The sequence below is a fragment of the Pagrus pagrus genome, assembly GCF_965226575.1.
Source record: "Pagrus pagrus genome assembly, chromosome: 1".
In the NCBI taxonomy this organism is placed as follows: Eukaryota; Metazoa; Chordata; class Actinopteri; order Spariformes; family Sparidae; genus Pagrus; species Pagrus pagrus.
The window spans coordinates 19,374,169-19,393,879 of record NC_140185.1 but is presented as its reverse complement, the minus strand read 5'-3'; the positions used below and the strand labels follow the sequence as shown (position 1 = coordinate 19,393,879).

Here is a 19,711-nt window from a genome sequence, read left to right as displayed (position 1 = left end):
TAAGGTTAAGGCACAAAAAAACTTGGCTAGGGTTAGTAAAACATCATGGTTTGGCTTAAAATTCCTGTTTTGCCACGCTAAGGGATGGAGATGGTCCAACTTCCCGTGAAAATAAAAGTGGTACTGGTGCTCAGCATATTTCATTTGTTGTTTTTTACTCCAATAACATGGCAATAATAGGATATAGGATTGACAAAGAACTGAAATCAATGAGCAAAATCACAATTCTTAAAATCAACCCATACCATCGGTATTAGACCAACACCTGTAGTCACCTCCAGTATCGTGACTGAATCCATATTTACAGTGTGGGAGATCAAGCTAGGTGATTACTCTGCTGAATGACTGTTATTCATCGCAATAATCATAGTCATTAACCCTCAGACGTTTAACAGGAAAATCACATCTATTTTTCATCCACAATAGAAAATTGGTCTTGTATTGTTGTATATTTAACCCCAAATTTTGTAAACCACCATATGTATCATTCACTAAGTCAAGAACAGAATGTAATTGCAGATCAGTTCTGTCCTACCAATCTCTCCCTGCCATCAGAGGGCATGTTTAACCTAAAGTACCTGCATCACTATCAGTATTTATATCATGTAGCCTCTCTGCATCTCTACCAACAACATACAGATAAGATAAAGCTAAAAGTCTCCTGCATCAATGCATTTCAGTGACTTGTGCTGTCACTGAAACATACATTATTTCTTCCTCTGCTATGTTACGGTTGTGGAATATAAATTCAGGCTTCGCTGCATCAGGCTTTAATGACAGCAGTTCTTCATGTGAGGGGGATGACACCGTGAACCAAGCTACAGTGATTACTGTACACCTGAGTGTGAATGTTCTTGTGAATAGATGAAACAGTTTAATGTTTAAAGAACTGGAACTAGGCCAGATCATTTAAATGATGTAATCTAATTTCTTATTCTTTATTATCATGCTTTGTGATGGCAATAATGTGCACCAGTTGGATACACTGAGCCACAATAACCTAGGATGTTGCCTTTGCTTACTTCAACTAATACTAGTCTTTTAATATTTTTTTTAACATTCCTTCATTACGATTTACTGGATACACATTGTCTTTCAACTAATTTACAAATCTCCAGAAGAAACTAGCGTAGATATCCACTCGTCCTTTATTTTCCGAGCCAGATGGTATGTTTGGACTCCGTCAAGCATCTTTTAATACAGCAGATGCTGAATTGCAAAAATTCTCTGTTTTGTTTAACTGGCCAAGTGCCACTATGTCTAAAAGCCCATTATCCAAAGCAAATATGTGATGACCCCCCCAACACAGGCCACCATCACCATTGTCTCTCTCTGCTGCGATCAGAGAGCATAAAGTACAGCCAACGCTATTTCTTTCTTGAACAGAGAATGGGCTCCTTCTCAATTCAGTCTGTCAGCTCTCTGCATAAAAGTCTTCTACACTGAACCTTTCTCCCGGAGATTTCAGCAGAGATTCACTTAGCTGTCAGAAAACAATTGCTCTTTGTAAAAGGCAGTGGCGGGTGCAACTTTAATTTTAAAGATGTTTTAAATGAGCTGCCACCGTGTGATTGATGGGCTGTGAGAAACTTGCCTCCCCTTCCTCTATATCCTTCAACAGAGGGCTTTAATTACGAGCCCCTTCTATTGATGCTGTCAGCTCCAGTATGATATGCATCATGTATGTAGGGAGAATGGATTTTCACCACCTGGTTGCCCGCTCTATACAGTATCATTGCACACAATGTCAACAGTTGAAAATGCATTGTCATCAAAGTAGAGTGATATTGCATGGGGGATCAACACTTTTATTATTCATGTATGCACTCATCTGTTTACTCTCAGTCATAGTTTAAAGTGAGTTTGATTTTGATTGATGAACAATCATGCTCGAACCGACCTACCATTTAATCAATATGTCTATTTTTCATGCAAACAATTAATTTAAAACTCACTGTGCATCACGAGAAAAAAGTATTTAGGCACTGGGAAATAGAATTTGGACAGCCTTCAAATGTCAAAGATGGCTATCTTTTTATCCATTCACTTCAACAGTTTTGAAATGCCAATAAAGGTGCTGCATGAATACAGTAAAAAGCTGTTTTCAGTGTCCTTAGCTTTAAATCTGGTCATGCCCTGCCAGAATAATTTCCTTTGACAAATGCAAAGCATCTCATGAATTTTCTTGCTGCTTTGGGATTAAAGAGAATAAAGCATCTTTGGATATCGTATTGATGCTGATAAAACAAATGCTCATAGAAAACCCGGTAGGATATTGTACGGCGGCCTGATATATATGCAGTGTTAACAGCTATATTGCACTGGAGTTCACAATGTGAGCGATTAAACAGTAGATAATAGAAATAGGTGATGCATTTCTTTTGTGACTGTGTAATATATCACAACATTAAATACAGAATTTAATTGCACAATATATCCATTGCAACAGTTTAAGCTTAATGCAAATTTGCATCTGTAGCCTCAGGCGGAGTTTGGCAGTGATATGCATGTTGATGTAGTAAAAGATTGAGCAGTAACAGATAGATGTGGTGAATTAAAACATGCTTTAAAAACAAACATGATAAAATATCATTATTACAATCAGAGCAAAGCAGACACACTGGTTCCCAAGTAGAGAACAGTACCATGAATAATCTAAATATATTTAAATAAAAGTACTTCATTAGTTTAAAAGAGACCTATTTTCTTTTTTTCTTTTTTTTTACTTTCCTTCAGTGTGTTATATACAGTAGGTTATTGTGTACATAAAAGGTCCTCTTTCCCACAGAAAACAGCGCTCCTGAAAAGCCCCGTCAGTAGTCCCACCTTTAATCCTGTGACTTCTTGACATCACCATGTCACCATGTCACACATTTGCATAATTTATGCCTATATTCACGGTAGAAGTGAAGCTGACGTGAAACTGAAAACACGACAGAGCCGACCAGAGACACAGTGAGCAGTACTTGCTCAGGCGTGTGCGAGCTTATCAATCAGAGGACACTGGGTATTTGGGAAGGGGGCTTTAAAGAGACAGGAGCTAAAACAGAGCGTCTCAGACAGAGGAGGAATAAAGTGCTGCAGGACTGGACTGTATGCAGAAACTGGTGTGTTTTTGAGCATTAAAGCATGTAAACCTATTCTAGTAGTAACCCAAAGTAAAATTATGATACTGAAAAGACAAGCTAGCCAGTGTGATTAAGAGATTCAATTTAGAAACTGTTACCGGATGGGAATGTCTGTTTATGTTAAATCCAGTAATACCTTTTAAAACAGTGGAGCTTAATCACATTGATGCACAATCAATGTTGCGTTAAAGCATTTGTACTCATTGGTTTGCAAAGTTTACCTCAATGGTCTTATGCAGCTAGGTTAATTTAAATGATTTAGAAAAATATCTGACAATTGACAAATCTCAGTTGTGTCATGGTAGATACTGCCAGTCATTAAAGTGTAATAAAATGTCTTTTTACTTTGATGTAGTATCACAACTATTTTTGGAGGTATGTGCTCCCACACCCATGCTTTCTCTTGCTAGTTCAAACAGCCAGAAGTCACTAATGTGCCGACTTTACAGGTGACAGTTAGCTCAGTGACAAGGAAATAATATGCAAATCATTTTGTGCTAGGTGCTTCAACATACCATGTTCTTAACAAACTCACACAAATTCAGTATTCACCATTCAAAAGGTCTCACTGATAAAAAGATCATGTAAGGCTTTTATTGTTGAAACTGAACATTGCACAGGGGAAAAAATAAATGAAAAGTGGATTTTTAGTGTAGGTGCCATTCTGGTTTTTCTTTGATTCTGTGATAATGTTTTAAATTTTACAAAAGGAAAGTCCCAAAAGATCTGGACTAAGAGAGAAGTAAAATTACGGTGAGAGTTACTTTCCTTCCTCTCAGCCCACGGTCTGACCCAGCTTGTACTCTTGAGTCCATCGGCTAGGGAAATCTTTCAGTGTTGGGTATGATGTCACCGTTCCCCCCATTAAACAACAGATGAGACTGAAACATACCCGGTTATCAGTTTAGGAGAACACCCTGGTTTCTTCTCCTGTGGCCTTTAACTTTCCTCTGCATTGCTGTTTTGCACTTTATTGTCAAGTCAAGGTAACTTTTTGCTTGGATCTCTGAAAGGATATAATGAGACTGCACCACCTCTGTGATCTCCTGTCAGAGGTTGTTCTTTTGTGAAGCAGTACTGCTTCTGCTGCTGCTAGATAGTAGGATTTTAGGCGCCCGTTACAGCCTATATTCTGCTTTGCTGAAGCTCTTTCATCTCAATGGTCCTCTTGATTATAAATGTGGGTGTTCTCCACTGACTGATATGACATTTCTCATCCGGTGTCATTAAAATATGTTAATTTGTGATAATTAAGGTCCTGTTATCATGCTCTTCATTAATGAATGATTGGGATTCATCAACATCAACACGGAGGTGATTGAAAACAGATGTTTCTGAATGTTTAATGAATTGAGTGTTTAGTGAGGATGTTCTCATGCAGACAATGATAAGGATTTCATGAATGAGACCATCTGCTGATCACCACTGTATCTTCTGGTTTAGATTTTAGTGCATGAAGTTGAGATTGGGATACTTTATGTAGGTATGTCTCAGAAAGCAATGCTGTGCAGATAGAAATAAAGTATATATGTTAGGGTTGCGTACCCTTCGTAAGTGGGAATTATCATTTCTGCATTAATTAAAAACTATTGAAATCATGATGATGTGACATTTGTAACATTGGGTTTTTACCAATCAAACATATTGTCTTACACCTTGTGAGCAAGGCATCTCTGCAGCACTACAATACTGCATCATAATGCTGTTTTGTCAAACATTTTACCTTTTACAAGAAATTACATGCTTCTGTGATTTGGATATTATACATGGTTATATTGCAAAACCTGTTTAGTACTTTACTCTCTCTGCATTTAATGACCCATCAGTCATGGGATCACTTGAAATTATCGTTGACCTGTTGTACAATGATATGGCAGAGTTTGCTGACTGCAATTTGACTAGATGTTTTTTTAAATAGATTTTTTTTTTGTATCTGCCTTTCTAGAAATTAATGAAATATTGTAATGATTTTTGGCATCTGATTATTAAAAATGACAGAACAAAAATGTAATGACAGATACAGGGCTATGTGTTTCAAATGAAAATAAGAAAAAGTAGAAATGTTTCAGTTTTAAACTACCCTCATAGCAATTCTAGTATAGATTCCTAAGTTTATGAGGTACACTTGAATGCACCATGAAGTTCCCATCCCTGCGTGTGTGTCTGTGTGTGTGTGTCAAACTCCAAGACAGACAGCAGAGGACAGAAGCTCCTGCCCACATATGAAAATGTGGTAAAGACACTCAGTATAGTTTTTTTTATTACATGCCTATTTTGTCACAAACATCAGAATCAGAAATGATTTTATTATTCCCGAAAACGGGGAAATTTGTGCGTCACAGCAGCCAAAGGACAGTTCAATATAACAATAAACAATTATAATAGTAAAAAAAATTAACAATGTAATTAAAAGGTAAGAAGAAGAGCTAGAGCAGAAGTAGAAATATAATTGTATATACATAATATGTACAAATATAAACAGTGTGATTATAAACAATGCAGACAGTGTATTGTTATTAATTAATTTTTATTGCACAGTGAGGTCTACTGGGAGCAGTGCTGATTGTAGAGTCTGACAGCAGCAGGAAGGAAGGACCTGCGATACCTCTCAAACATGTTCTGGCCTGTGCGGCGGACCATATTCTCACCAAACAAAAATTCTACCATTATTTGGCTCTTCACAGATGTTAACTCTGACCCTGCTGAGACTTGCAGGGGAGACATAGTGACCCTCTCTTTCTTTTTCACTTATTACGAGATACGCTCTCGGGTACTGCAAATTGGCACCAATTGATTTAAGGTGAATTGGCATTTTGTAGAACAGTCCCTACATAATTTGGTCGGTGCCCTTAAAAGTAAGAGCTCATAGTTAATATAGTAAAACATGACATATTTATAGTCATTTTATTTTTGTCTGTCAATTGTCTTGCAGCAATTCTGTCCATTTACTGTAAAAGTTATTTTATATCATGAGGCTTTTCTCCCTTTAGCAATACTGATGTTGTTTTAACTTTTTTAACAGTTTTTAATCCCAAAAAGAAACCAGAGAATGTAACCCCAGAGAAATGAGTGATTTGAGTTTTCACATATTCTTCAATGCAATTCACCACGGGTTGTCTAAATATTAAGAAAACATTTTGCTTTGGCTAAAGCTTAAAATGTGTCCTATGGGAAGAGAAAAACTCAGAGCGCCAGTAACAAGAAATTTTGCAATTGTGTGCCAGTAACCATTCCCATTTGCCATTTTCTTTCATCCTTATTCTTTAGGTAATACTGAACCCTATCAAATGAGGAAAACAATCTTGGGGGCAGAATTTTTTAAATATTAAAAAAATATTTTGGATAAATTAGCTTAGTTTGTAAACAGCAGATTACTGTATCAGATAAAAATACAAACTGTTGCACAACCACACATAGAACATTATTAGTATGCAAGAAAATCATTTAATTCAAGCAAAATGATTACAGGCTATCTTTTTTGGGCTATAATTAACCTTAAATGAGCCTGAACATTTCATAGATAATATCGATAATGTTGATCATTGTTTGGTTTGGCCGTGTCACTCAAATAATTATCTACAAATAGAGGAGAGAGACAGAACCAAAACACGTTTAAAGATTGTTAGTCTGCTCTCGCAGTCTGCTCAGGGTAACAAACAGGACAGAAAACAATATTATCATAATTGGCTGAAGTCAGAGACACACACACACATGCGCACACACACACACGCTCTATTCTGTTGTATCTTGTGGAGGTAATGAATATTGGAGAGACTAAACAAAACAAACCATTTGAAGTATCTGCTGTGATATAGAGAAGTGCTGCCTTTAAATTGTGAATAACAATGAGATGGAAATGACGGCTTTCTTTGCTCAACATACACAGAGCACATACTACTAACATGTACTGGGGTCTCTGATGAAAGAGAGCACATACTTAAAAACACACCTGCTTCAAATATGTTGTATATTGCCATATAATTGGAATTGCAGTGAAATCAAACTGTGGATTCAAACGTTTAATTAACGTTTTCTACAGCTAATCCTGAGCTGTTATAAAGCTATTGTTTGATCAGTAACATTATAAAAAACGTACACTTAATAAATTGTTTCTACTTATATTTCTTCTTCTCTAGCTTTCTTTATTGTGTACAGTATGTCTTTTATCTTTAAGAGGTGCATTATATCACAAATGCAAAGAAACAGAGCTTAAAGGAATGTTGGCTTGGACAGGACGAAGCAGGTACAGATAAGAATGGGTCGGAGTAAACATCTTACAATCTGAGTATCTGAGGAATGTTGTAAAATTACCAAAGTACACCACAAGCTATACTTGTCTTTGTACATATTGTGTGTTGTGTTTGTGTGTATAGTTGTCAGCAATCTCAAATATCAAAGGTAGAAATAAGGTGTTGGTGTCTCTCTCTTACAATCAAAGAGAAAGTGCTTTTTGTAGACTACTTCAATAGACCATGTCACGTGACATGTTGTGCTGTGTTGTGTTATCTCAATGACAGATACCACAGATACCACTGCCACTGTTGTGCTCCGTCCACCTACACATAAAAACTAATTCGAAAAGCAAATACTGTGAGTTAAAGAAAACATCTTGTTTGTTGATTACTCGACCATTGCTCTCAGTATTTGTCTTCACATCAACCAGTATGAAAATGACTTTACTCTGTTCACAAGCACAATAACACATTGAACAGTGGATGAAATGTGACACCTTTGTCTTCAACTTGCAATATGAAACACTAACCATGTTTGTAAGAGGATCTGGATCATGGGGGCTGACAAGGTCACAGATGTGGTTAGGTGCTAGTCCAGCACAATTTACTGGTCAGCCGTGAAGGTGACCAGTAAATTCCATGTCACTGAAATCTGATGAGGTTTTGAATAAAGGGAGAGTTAAGAGTAATTCAAATGTCTCCAATAAAATTATATCAACGTCAGTCATCTGATTCAACAAGATTTAAGCTGCCACTATGTTCCCTCTGAGCAATGATTGAATAGCTTTGGAGACTCCAACAACTACCACACCACCACACACGCACATCTTTCTGATCTCGTAGTAGGTGGGGGTTCCAAGCAATCATTTCTGTAACTTACTGAAACCGAAAACTTGACATTCATACCCTCGTCATGCTCTGTTTTGCCACGTGTGGAGGTGAGAAAGGAGCCAGGCTTTGAACGTTTTATTTGTGATGAATCTATTTTAGAACAGCTGAGCGCAACACTATGAATGCCTTCCTGTAGAGACTGTCTGAAAGTGTTCACTGTTATCGCCATATTTAAACTATATCGGGTCTCCCCTTCTCTACGGCGACCAGTTTTTTCTCTCCACTTACTGTATCACAGTATCACCACTACAAAGGCTCTTTTGATTTGTGATGTGGGCAGAACAAACTTGTTCTGTTCAAGATAGCCCTTCCATGTCAAATAAAGCTGCCAGGTCAGTTACCCTACGTTTTAGGTTTGACACTGTATTTACCTGAATGCTGAGCCTAAATTCTGAATTCTCCCTCTAGTGTAATAGTATGAAGAACGGGAAAAGCCGGAGTGGTAGAACCAATCAGATGCCTTCATGTCTCGTCCAGCCTGCACCCCCCTCTGTCCCCCCCTCCTCCCTGCGCGCACTCATCACGTGTCACCGTTGCCGGATATATTCAGCACACTGCATATGGAGTTAGTAGGAGATCCACACTCCAGGTCAGAAGGTGGCGGTAATGCACACCTAACAGTTGTTTGCCAACAGTCATAAAACAACAGTAGAAGAAGAAGAGTTAGCACAGTTAGCAAGAGACAATGGCAGAGGAAATGCAGCCAAAGGTAGCACTTCCAGAAGTGATGCAGAGGTTGCTGTCTTTCTGTTGGACAGGTAATTAGTTTTTTTGCTTTGGGGGGATTTGTTATTTTCATGAAATATGTGACGTTAGCCAACTTAGCTACTTTTGTAGCTTGTATTAGCCCAATGCTAACGGCTCTCCTCTGCCCTGCTGACGGACTGTCTGATGCGCGTTCAAGTGTGTGGGGGCGGGGCTTTGGACGGAGCACTGACGGGAGGGGGAGAAGGGGGTGGAGCTTAGACGAGGTGCCACTTTCAAATCTTGCTAGCTCTCCAACATTACCAACTATACCTTTAAGTGACATGACTGAATGGTATTTTAACACAAATTATGATCTTTTCCTAAACCTAACCAAGTGGTTTTGTTGTCTAAACCTAACCCAGCAGTTTTGATGCCTCAACCTAACCAAATTGCGAATGTTTAACATCATTATTAACATACCAAAAGTCATAATAGGTCATAATATGTGAAATGTTTGCCATACTAGCAGCTCTGTGATGCTGTTCTTAGGCACACTGGTGCTTTGAGCTAAATGGAATCGTCATCAAGCTGACATGCTCACATTTAGTTTAGCGTGGTAGCATGCAAACCTCTGCTAATTAGCGTTATACACAAAATACAGCTGACACATACAGGAATAACATGCGTTTTGCAGAAATTAGGCGAGGAACCAAAGAACTGGACAATTTGAATATTTGCCCTAATGACACTGCTGAATGGAAAGTCAGAGGAACAACAAAGGAAACAACAATTTGTCTTGTGACGACCATCAATGTCTGTAATAGATGTTGACGTAGTGGCATGAAAAGGAAAGATACAGGATCAACAAAGTCAGTATGATTCATCTTTTTGTGACCATTGATGTCTTTACAAAATTGTAGCTGTCTGTCCAATATCTGTTGTTGAGATATTTCGGACTGAACAAAAGTGCATGGTAGACCAACCAATTGACATTTTCACTGCTAAAGCCGTTCCACTACCATGGCGAAAAATCCATGTTTCCCAATCCCTTTTCCCCCTTGGTTATATTGTTCTTGTGCACCAAGCTTGTTCCACCTTCGCCTTTCTGGGCCGAGAAAATCGCCACAGCAGCAGTTACTGCAATTTAAAGCCATCTTTTTCCCACAGTCCCTCAGTGGTGAGGAGCAGTTTAGACAGATGCTCGGCTTTGTAAAGTTGCAGTTCAAGTGGTTCACTTGAGTAAGAAAAAACTTTTTCCCACTTTGAAATAAAACATCTTTGAGAAGAATCTGCTGCTGCCGAGGGGCTGTAGAACATAGATTAAACACTTCTGGTCAATATCAAACATAAAGTCAAATAGATGATAAGAGCCCTTTAAATGTTTTGGCCGATTTTAGGTTTTGATGTGTTAACATGAGTTCATGGATCAATATTCCAGGTACATATGAACCAGATTCTCATTTATATACCTTTCTGCCTTTTTTAAAAGTAATAACTTGTGTAACTTGTGTATTTTCTACATAGCAGTAAAGTTTAACATTGAACATCAGACAGTCATTAGACAGAGAGTGCTGTGTCTCTCTCACTTCTTAAAAAATGCATTACATTAGCAGGCTGAAAGAAAATGTAATGCAAAATGTAATAATATCCATGCTGAGAGCTTTTTACAATAACCAGCCTCTGGTCATTCAAGACTGCTGGACCAGTAATTGAAATTTAGTCGTAATTAACCATACTCAGAGTTATAGATTCCATTGTTTGAGCCAGCAAAAAATGAGCGACCGAGTTTTCAAAGAGTGTGAAGTAAAATTAATGGGTCAGTGTTTTTTTTCTTTTCTTTTTTTCTGTGGATGAAGTGCTACTATCAGAGCAAGAGAAAGGTCACCTTTATTAATGATAATAATTATTTACAGTAATTAGGCCAGATATCAAAGGAGCACTTTGTACTGCTCTCAGAGAAAATTGATTCTTCACACTCAGAATTACTTCAAGGGTACGAAGACGTTGTATATTTTTTTATGCAATATGAAAATTACAAAGTCCAACCTCAATTATGACTGGCACTAATTTGGTGGTTCATTTTGTCACAGTTTTTATAAGGCCTTTTATTCATTGTTCTCCCCACAGAAAACAAACCTAAGAGTGGCATAATGAAAAACAATATGATCATAAGCGATATTCTTACAGCTCATTTATGTAACCTTTTTGTGAACCAAAAAGCTTTGTTACATTACTAGAATAATACACGAACATTAATTATTACAATTAAAAAGAAAGGTTATTAGATTGATTCTAAGAAATTCAATAAAAAGAACTGATTTGCATTTACTTGCCTGAACCTTCAGGCTGCTCTGTACCCCAACAACCCAAATAGAAATACTGTACAGTTTATTAACTGAAGTTGTTTGTATTCAATTAAAACTTGTGTAAGTCACGAGTTCATTACTTTCTTCTTACAAGAGAATCACAAATAGGAAACACAGTAATGAAAGAAAACATTACAGGAGACCTATTCTTTTCCTAACCTTTGTTCACCTGTTTTTCTGCATGTAGCATTAAATTATTTCCATTTTTTAATTTTGATAAATAACATTTCTATAAAAAAAAGATAGAAGGCTGTAAGAATCTGTCTGAAGTTTTTTAACACATTTATTTATGGACTCAATGAGAAGGTATATTATTATATTCTATCATCATAAATTTGCAGAAACTTGCAAATGCTAACATGAAACTTTTGAGAAATCTTTTGGTATGTCTGCCTGTCTTTCTGTCAGTTTAGCTCTGAAATTTGAAGCTCTCCCACGTTTCTTGGCTTGTTTTTTTCCCCATTTTCCTGTTACATCCACAAAGCCTTTTCCAACTTATTTTGATTTGTACATCCTTCATTACTTGAGAGATTTGGATGGTGGATTCCTAAATGTATTAGTCAGGAAGCATACACCCATGTAGCAACGTGTTTCCAAGAATGAAGACCCCAAAGGCTGGATAGCTGAATGTTATCCAAGGTCAATAATTCTCAATGATAATTCTCTGGCCAAATATGTGTTTTGGCCAGCAGAGAGCAATTCACTCTTCATGAGTTGGCAGGCTGTAGCTGCTATGTGAAACTCTCAGCACAGTTTGTTTTTCCAGGTAAAAAGGCCTGAAAATCATAGAAACACTCAATGGTTACACAAGAGAAGGGTGGTGATTGTTTCAGTACATTTGCTCATTAGTTCAGATTATATAACATCACATTTTGGTCAGTCACAAAACTTGATTTATACTTATGTTAGCATCTATGTAGACTTGTTTGTAAAACAAAGGTTTTTGTGTGAAAAAAGTATTAAAAATAGCCATCGAATCATAACTCTGACTGTTATTCAAACACACACACACTTTGTAAACATTGAATGACACACAGTCAGTGGTGTAAATAAGACAGGATCAACCAACCAACATTGCCATCATTAGAGCCCCCCACTCCTGCTAGTGGGACTAAGGAAGAAATTCTCAGATGAAAAGTACACTGTTGCGAAGATCCATCATAATCTATCATCATGTGGACACTCAATATGTTTCTGTTTTTTAGTCTAACAGAGTTCACAAAGGCCTAAATAATAGAGGACCACCAAGGTCAATTATTTAATGTAATCTTGACTGGAGAATCAATAGTCACAGCCCAACAACATGACCAGAGCCGGCCACATATAATCATAGAAACTCTGAATGTGAATCTGTGGACACTGAAACATTTTCAAAGACCCACAGGTTCTTTTATCAGGTCAAGTTATCTTATTAGTATCTATTCGCAGTCTTTTCCACTAATTTCACTACATTTGACTTCACACTACAACGCAGCATAGTGTATGATCTGTTTATAATGACACCTCATGTCATTGCCAGTGACTCAGTTGAGATTTATTTTATCCAAGGAGAACTAGGGGTTGAGCAGTAAGACTGACAAGTGACTAATTCAGAGTCAAGTGTAGAAGAAAACATGTCAGCCTGGACTCTAAATTGAGTCTGTTTATATAACTACAGCATATAATATGAATATTGTGTTGCTTTTTTGATATTTCTCACCCATCCTGAGAGCTATTTAAATGGTAACACTGATACAATATTCCATGCACAATACACAGGGGCTTACGTGTCCTTGATTCGGGTCTAATTGGAAAAATGGAATGAAAAGGCCCTGCAGGCTCCTAATATTTAAACAAATGTAGGTGTAATGGCAGGTCAGACAGTTGCAAAGAAACTAGAGTGAGTGACTAGGGACTGCACTCCTACCTGTTTAAGGGGTGGGCATGGTGTGCCATTTCATAGAAGCATAAAGATAAAATTGACCAAAAGAGTTATAAAAACAGCTGAGGATCCCAGAGCAGTTTGACACAAACTGTATCTTGGGCAACCAAAACTCTGGTTACATTAGCATGTAGACCCTGAGGATGTGCAGACACATTACAGTAAGCTGGGCTTCTGCACTCACACTGGAGGTTTAGCACACTGTACAGAACAGTGGATTATCATGCAGGCTTCAGGATTTTAGTCTCAGCCGTGTCAAACTGTTCAGTGTTTGATGATTCAAAACAGCTGCAGAACGGGTGTTTGTATTATTTCACTTATCACAGTCAGTAGTTCATTTAAAATTGCCCTAAACAGTTGACACTTTTTACTAAATACAGTATATGTTATATATATTTGATAACATTGGGTGATTTGAAGTGTGTAATGTATGAGGGCATGGTAGTCTTTACTTGTTGTTTTTCAAAGATTACCATCAGAGCAAGGTTTGTAATTCAGTCTTAAGTTGTAAATAGTTTTATAAAAGCTCATTTCTGTTAACCAGCATAATAAATAAACTATGAAAGAATGTCGAGATTTATTTTTATTTGTTGTTTTTAATCTCGTAACTGACCTAACTGGCAATTTGCACTTTATCTAAGTAGTTCAAACACTTCTTTCAAATCCAAATGGATCACAATAAGATGTTATTTATATTGGTATACAGGTTTTTAAAATGATTACATTTGTAACTTAAAATTCCTGCTGAGATTCTTCTGTTTACACTTCATATGTCCATGTTTTGTATTCATCAAACATTTCTTAGATTCTTGTTTTCCCTGATGACATGCAGCACAGCCCTGTACCACAACAAGGTAGACTGCATATGAAATGATTCATCGTGCCTTATGGTTTATAGTCGTGCTATCACAGGAGGGAAATGTATTATTAGGAGTAGATGTGACCACCGTGCAGGGGTGTGACTGCTCTCATCAACATTGCAAAGAAATGTCAGCCAGCCAGAATACCCAACCAGGAGAAGAGCTCCCGTTTGGTTTATTAGCAGGCATGACACGTGAAATGTCTTCAGAGTGTTTGTTTACAAAAAGGGGAGGAGGACTATTTGACATTTGTGCATGGAGAGATGCGTTATGATCTTCCCCACATTGACGCATGTGCACTCAGGAACATGGGATCCTATTAGCAAGGCTTCAGTGATACTCCCCAGCTAATGCTGCTTTTTTTTTGTCTCTTTGTTGGCTCAGTTAATGCTCACGAGATCAGGTGCTCACATGGAAGAGTGCCACTTGGGCAGATGACAAAGAAACAATAATATAATTGCTGTGAATGTTAAATTTGAATTGTGTTGTTGCATTTGTGCAGTTTGATGTCTATGTTTGAAGTCATTTACAATGTAAAACAGCACCTAGTTAAAGTGGAAAGAAATCTGCTATAACTCATTTCGTACAACTTTTGACTGGTGTACTTATTGGTCAAAAGGAATCATTTAAATGTAGTTTCAACCCTCAATGTTGGTTCTGTTATTTGATTGATCTAATATCTGTGTGGGCAGGCACTTAAATTCTGTCACACAGGCAATTGATGCTGTGAAGAGTTTCTTTGTCCAATCTGTAATTTGAATGCTCCCTATATTACTTCATATGTTAGTCCATGTAATCATTCAGGGTGTGATGTACAGAGTGCTGAGGTCACGGGAAAATTAGTGCTTTGAGTTTTCATAGTCTGGTTATTTGCCGTCACCACATGGGACACATGACTGACTGTTAAAGCTTGCTAGACCCCATTCTTTGTATAGTGCATGACACCCACAGCGGTGCAGGGATGTGCCAATGACTAAGCAGTTGTTGAAATAACAGGTCTGCCTCAATAGCTGAAAAAGTTTTACATTATAAAGTTATGATAGGACCCACAATGGGTTATCACGTGATATTAATCTGTTGTTGTTGATGGGACTGAAATGAGAATGAGAGTATCACATTTCTAACATTGTCAACATAGTTATTAGGTATCATATTCTTTTACCAGAGATTTTGAGAAATATGTTCCATCCTTAAAAACTCTGACAGAAACCATTTAAATAATATGCTATTTGAAATGTATGTACATTAGACATGCTTGCTTTATTAATGATGATATTACTATTAAGGGACGATGAGAGACGGACTCTGTGTTTTTAACATTGATGCTTGGTGCTCACACACAGTCAAAGTGGATGGACATTGTTTCCCAGATGTTGAACTTTTGATTCGGAGATGCCGAGCATATTATCATCACCTTCATATTGCTGCTGTTTACAATCACCCCGACACAAATTCAAAGGATACAAAACATGGTCATGTATTTTGACAGCCTCCTGAGCCGGGTCTCAACAGTATATTTGTATATAAATAACTGTATATATGTTCTGTAATTCAGCATGAAGGAGTTTATGAACTTCCATTTCCTTATTCAACCCTGTATTGTATAATAATGAATGAATTACCTTGTACCTTGTACTTCCTTCCTCCAAATTATCTGAGCTTGATAGAGCCATGTACAGGTTTGCATAATGATGGGATGTCCTTATTAATCAAGCCTGTCCCTGTGAAGTCTTATAAACTTCCACATGCTTGGGTTCCTAATAACTGGGAAAAGTTGGAAATAGACGGAAATATTAAAACACTAACTGGTCATAACCAACACTATTTAAGCATGTTGAAAAGGGGAAAACATTTTAAAAAGTTTGTAAGCTATGAACAGCGGGTCTCCTAATGGCAGCTCTCAAATGTCAGTCACCGTCACCATGGGAGAAAGCCCACCAAATCATTGTTGATTTGTCCCTGAACATTGGGAAGAATTCAGATTTCGGTTTGGCTTTAAGGACTGTTCAGACAGTGTTACATGGTGTAAGTTGTATGTACTGAATCAATGGCAAATATAATAATAGAAACAAAACAGATCTGCTTGACTCACGGTTATATTTTGTATCTTACATTAAACAGACTCTTCAGATTATTCAATGTGAATGAAGCTGCTTTCAATACTGTAAAACAATATTCAATTATAGGCTCATAGGGCAGCTGCCTCGGTGGACAAATAAATTGTTTCAGTGAGAAACTAATGCGTCTGGGAATAATGGTGGCGGCTCAGGATGATAATGTGTACTAGTGTCTGTGTCTAAAACTTATGAATATTTTGTTACAGTATGCAATCAGAACCTTTACATTAATCATTCATAGTCCTTGTGGCCCATTATTTCTGCTATTAAATTATTAATGCTTTGGACTGACTTTCTTCACAAATCAGGTACCTATTGTTGGCGGCTATACATTGCTCCTGTATATGCAGAAAGAGCCATAAAATAAGACATTATACCTCAAGACTATATACCTTGACCTTATGCATTTGAAGCCTTTTGTCTGGTTTTTGACATCAGAGACTGTAAATATCTGCATAATGATCCAGCTGTTTGTCTTTTCCATCCCTCCCTCCTCTCCTCCAAACCATTCATCCATCTAGAGTTTTTCTTGGAGCTGCTGGACAATTCTGAGAAGTCTCTCAACAGCATGTTCACACGGACGTACGGGAAACTGTATATGCAGAACTCAGAGGTGTTCCAGGACCTGTTCACTGAGCTAAAGCGCTACTACACGGGGGGCAACGTCAACCTGGAGGAGATGCTGAATGACTTCTGGTCCAGGCTGCTGGAGCGCATGTTCCAGTTGCTCAACTCCCAGTATCACTTCACAGATGACTACCTGGAGTGTGTCAGTAAATACACAGATCAGCTAAAGCCCTTTGGAGACGTGCCCAGGAAACTGAAGGCGCAGGTCACCAGGGCCTTCATCGCTGCACGGACGTTTGTCCAGGGGCTAATGGTGGGTCGGGAGGTCGCCAACAGGGTTGCCAAGGTGAATTTAATTTTCTTCTCATAGCTGTTTTGACTGTTTTTGTGTTGCATGGCTGTAAAGTGACCCTGTGCTGTTGAGCAGTGTATTCTGCTCATAAAGTCATAAGAATTGCAGATATCCTGTAAGATTTTATGGAATACTTCTCTTCTTTTACACTTGGCTGTGTTCATTAAGCCATAAATTAGTCTAGTCCATATGATGTGATTGTTGTAAGTGATATAAAAGAACTTTTATTTATTCATATTGATGCTTTTGTTCTGCTGTAGCAATTGCATCCAAAGTAAACAGGCTACAGTTAGTCTGCCCACGTACCTGTACATCTTTTTGTTTTACTCGCACTATTAATACTTTTATACAAGTCTTTGTAATCTTCTCCACAGACTTTACATAATTCTTCTTTAGAATTAGATTGCATCTGAATTATTTATTAAAAGCTCAGAAATCAAGAACAAGCATTTTGATTCCATATGAAGATCTTTTTTGGATACACTTGATCTCTGGGTGTGAGGCCAGTGTGAGACATTTTTTTTCATCCGGCTGGTGGAGTACACAGCACACAGCGCACTGTATGCTCCACTTCTCAGAAGAATCACCCGCAGAGAGTAAAGCTTTGCAGACTAGAGGAGATTAAAGTGCATTTCCCCTGAGATTCCTGATGTGGTTTTGTTTTCAGCTTTTCTCTCATTTTGTTACTTTTTTGACAAGGTCTATCAGAAAAGTTAGTGACTTCTTCCCTGCTGACAGTTATTTTGATGATATTAATGATGTTTGTCTTTGCTGGTGTTGTCTTTTAGTCTGGTTCGAGAAACTGGTTTATTAGATTCTGAAAAATAAATATGTTTTTAAGAGCGTTATCAAATGCTGGAGATTAGAAATGTGTTTTTTAAAGGCTTAGTGGATATGTTTTCTAATACCATGTTAAACACAGAAAGTTATGCAAGAGTTTTTTTTATCAATGTCTAAACTGTAAAGATTACATAACCAAAGCTGTTTGCTGTTGTTGGTGTGCTGCATAGCTCTACTTTATGAAATAGATGCAAAAACTGGCAGTAACTAGTTACTAGTTATTTACATTCAAATTTCATCATTTTAAAAACACATTTAGTTTCAAACAGAGTGGCTTCTTGTAAACTTCACCAAAATGTAAGTATTTGTTTTCTTTCCCTGGCTATATCCATCACAAACATGTGATCCCTTTGGTTCATAGTTTAAAGCATAATAGGACCGTTTAAATGAAAGAAAACACACACTACTCACTTCTTTGTCACCTTAAAAAAGTGTGAAACATAAAGACCCCTCTCAGGTCTATAGCCATGGATTTGTCTTTAAAAATAGAAACTAAATTTAGGTGTTTTGCACCACTTATTCACCTTCTAATTCTGTTCAGTTGCTGATAATGTCTAATGACAACGTTAGTCGGCCAAACTTCTGACCCCTCCAAAATCAATTTTCTTCACCAGCAATTAGACACAAATGATGTAGCACTGCAGTTTTTAACAAATTCAAACATCAGTTTTAAAAAAGGCCTTCAGAGTTCAGCAGTGATAAGATTCCTTTTTATCTGCTTTTTACCTTGAAGCTCGCTGTCCCTTTCAGTCGAACAGAGGAGACAAATTGTCAGAAGAGGAAAGAAGGAAAATAGGAGCGAGAGTGAGAGGGCAAAAAAAAAAGAAATGAGATGTGCTCAGTTTGAGAAAGAGCTTTAATCATCCTTATGTTGGAGGCTAAACCAACTCCCTGCGTTATGCACTGGCCTTCCAGAGACAGAACAGAAAATGACTGTGAAAAGTCAGTTCCAACACAACAATCAACTACTAATGATTGTTGATGAATCTGATGATTATTTTCTTGATTCATAAATGTATAATCAATGAAAAGTCAAAACGTTGTAAAAGACACCTATCCCAGTTTCTCAGACTTAACGGTAATATTTGCAAATGTCTGGTTTTGTCTAAACAGTTCAAAACCTAAATTCTCACAATTCAGAACCAGCAAATGTTCGTTTTGTTTTGTTTTGTTTTTTGAAGAATGACTAAAACCATCAATCGATTAACAATGTAGTTGCCTGTTGATTGTGTTCATTGGAGCTCTACAGTTAACATTACAACACCAAAGATTTTGCCATTAGTTTTATAAAAAATGGCTCATTTTAAATCCACCCATTTAGTGTTGTTGAGTGGTAAATCTGTTACTCTTTTGAGAGTTAGTTTAACAATCGAAACAACAACAAAAAGCAATTTCTTCCCACTGTCACCAAGTTATTGCTCCTGGGGGGAAATGTTGGGTCTGTAAATCAATGAGTTAAGGAGTCTGGTCTAGACGTGCCCCAACTGATAAGTGTCGTGAGATAAATTTTGTTGTGAATTGGCGCTATAAAGATATAGAAATTGACTTGACTTGACATATAAACATTGTGCTTAGGGTTGAATTTAACTACGATAGTATTTAACTAACACACCGATTTTACGGCGCACAAATGCACCCCAATGCACAAGCTATGTGCCTAAATTTAGACTGATTACTTCCTTATCTTAAAAGAAACAACTTCTTGCTACTGTTGATCATGTCAACTGCACATTGAGACTCTTTAATGTCT

The 19,711-nt window shown here is 37.4% G+C and overlaps 1 protein-coding gene across 6 annotated transcripts in view; it reads left to right on the top strand.

The window, feature by feature from the left end:
- Nucleotides 1–19,711, top strand: part of gpc6a (glypican 6a) — a 252,858-nt gene that overhangs the window by 154,657 nt on the left and 78,490 nt on the right. For all 6 annotated transcript variants that reach the window (XM_084351451.1, XM_084351450.1, XM_084351453.1 and 3 more), the window contains one exon: nucleotides 16,724–17,115. In XM_084351451.1, coding sequence (XP_084207577.1) covers nucleotides 16,724–17,115 — 392 coding nt within the window. The remainder of the gene's footprint in view (nucleotides 1–16,723; nucleotides 17,116–19,711) is intronic.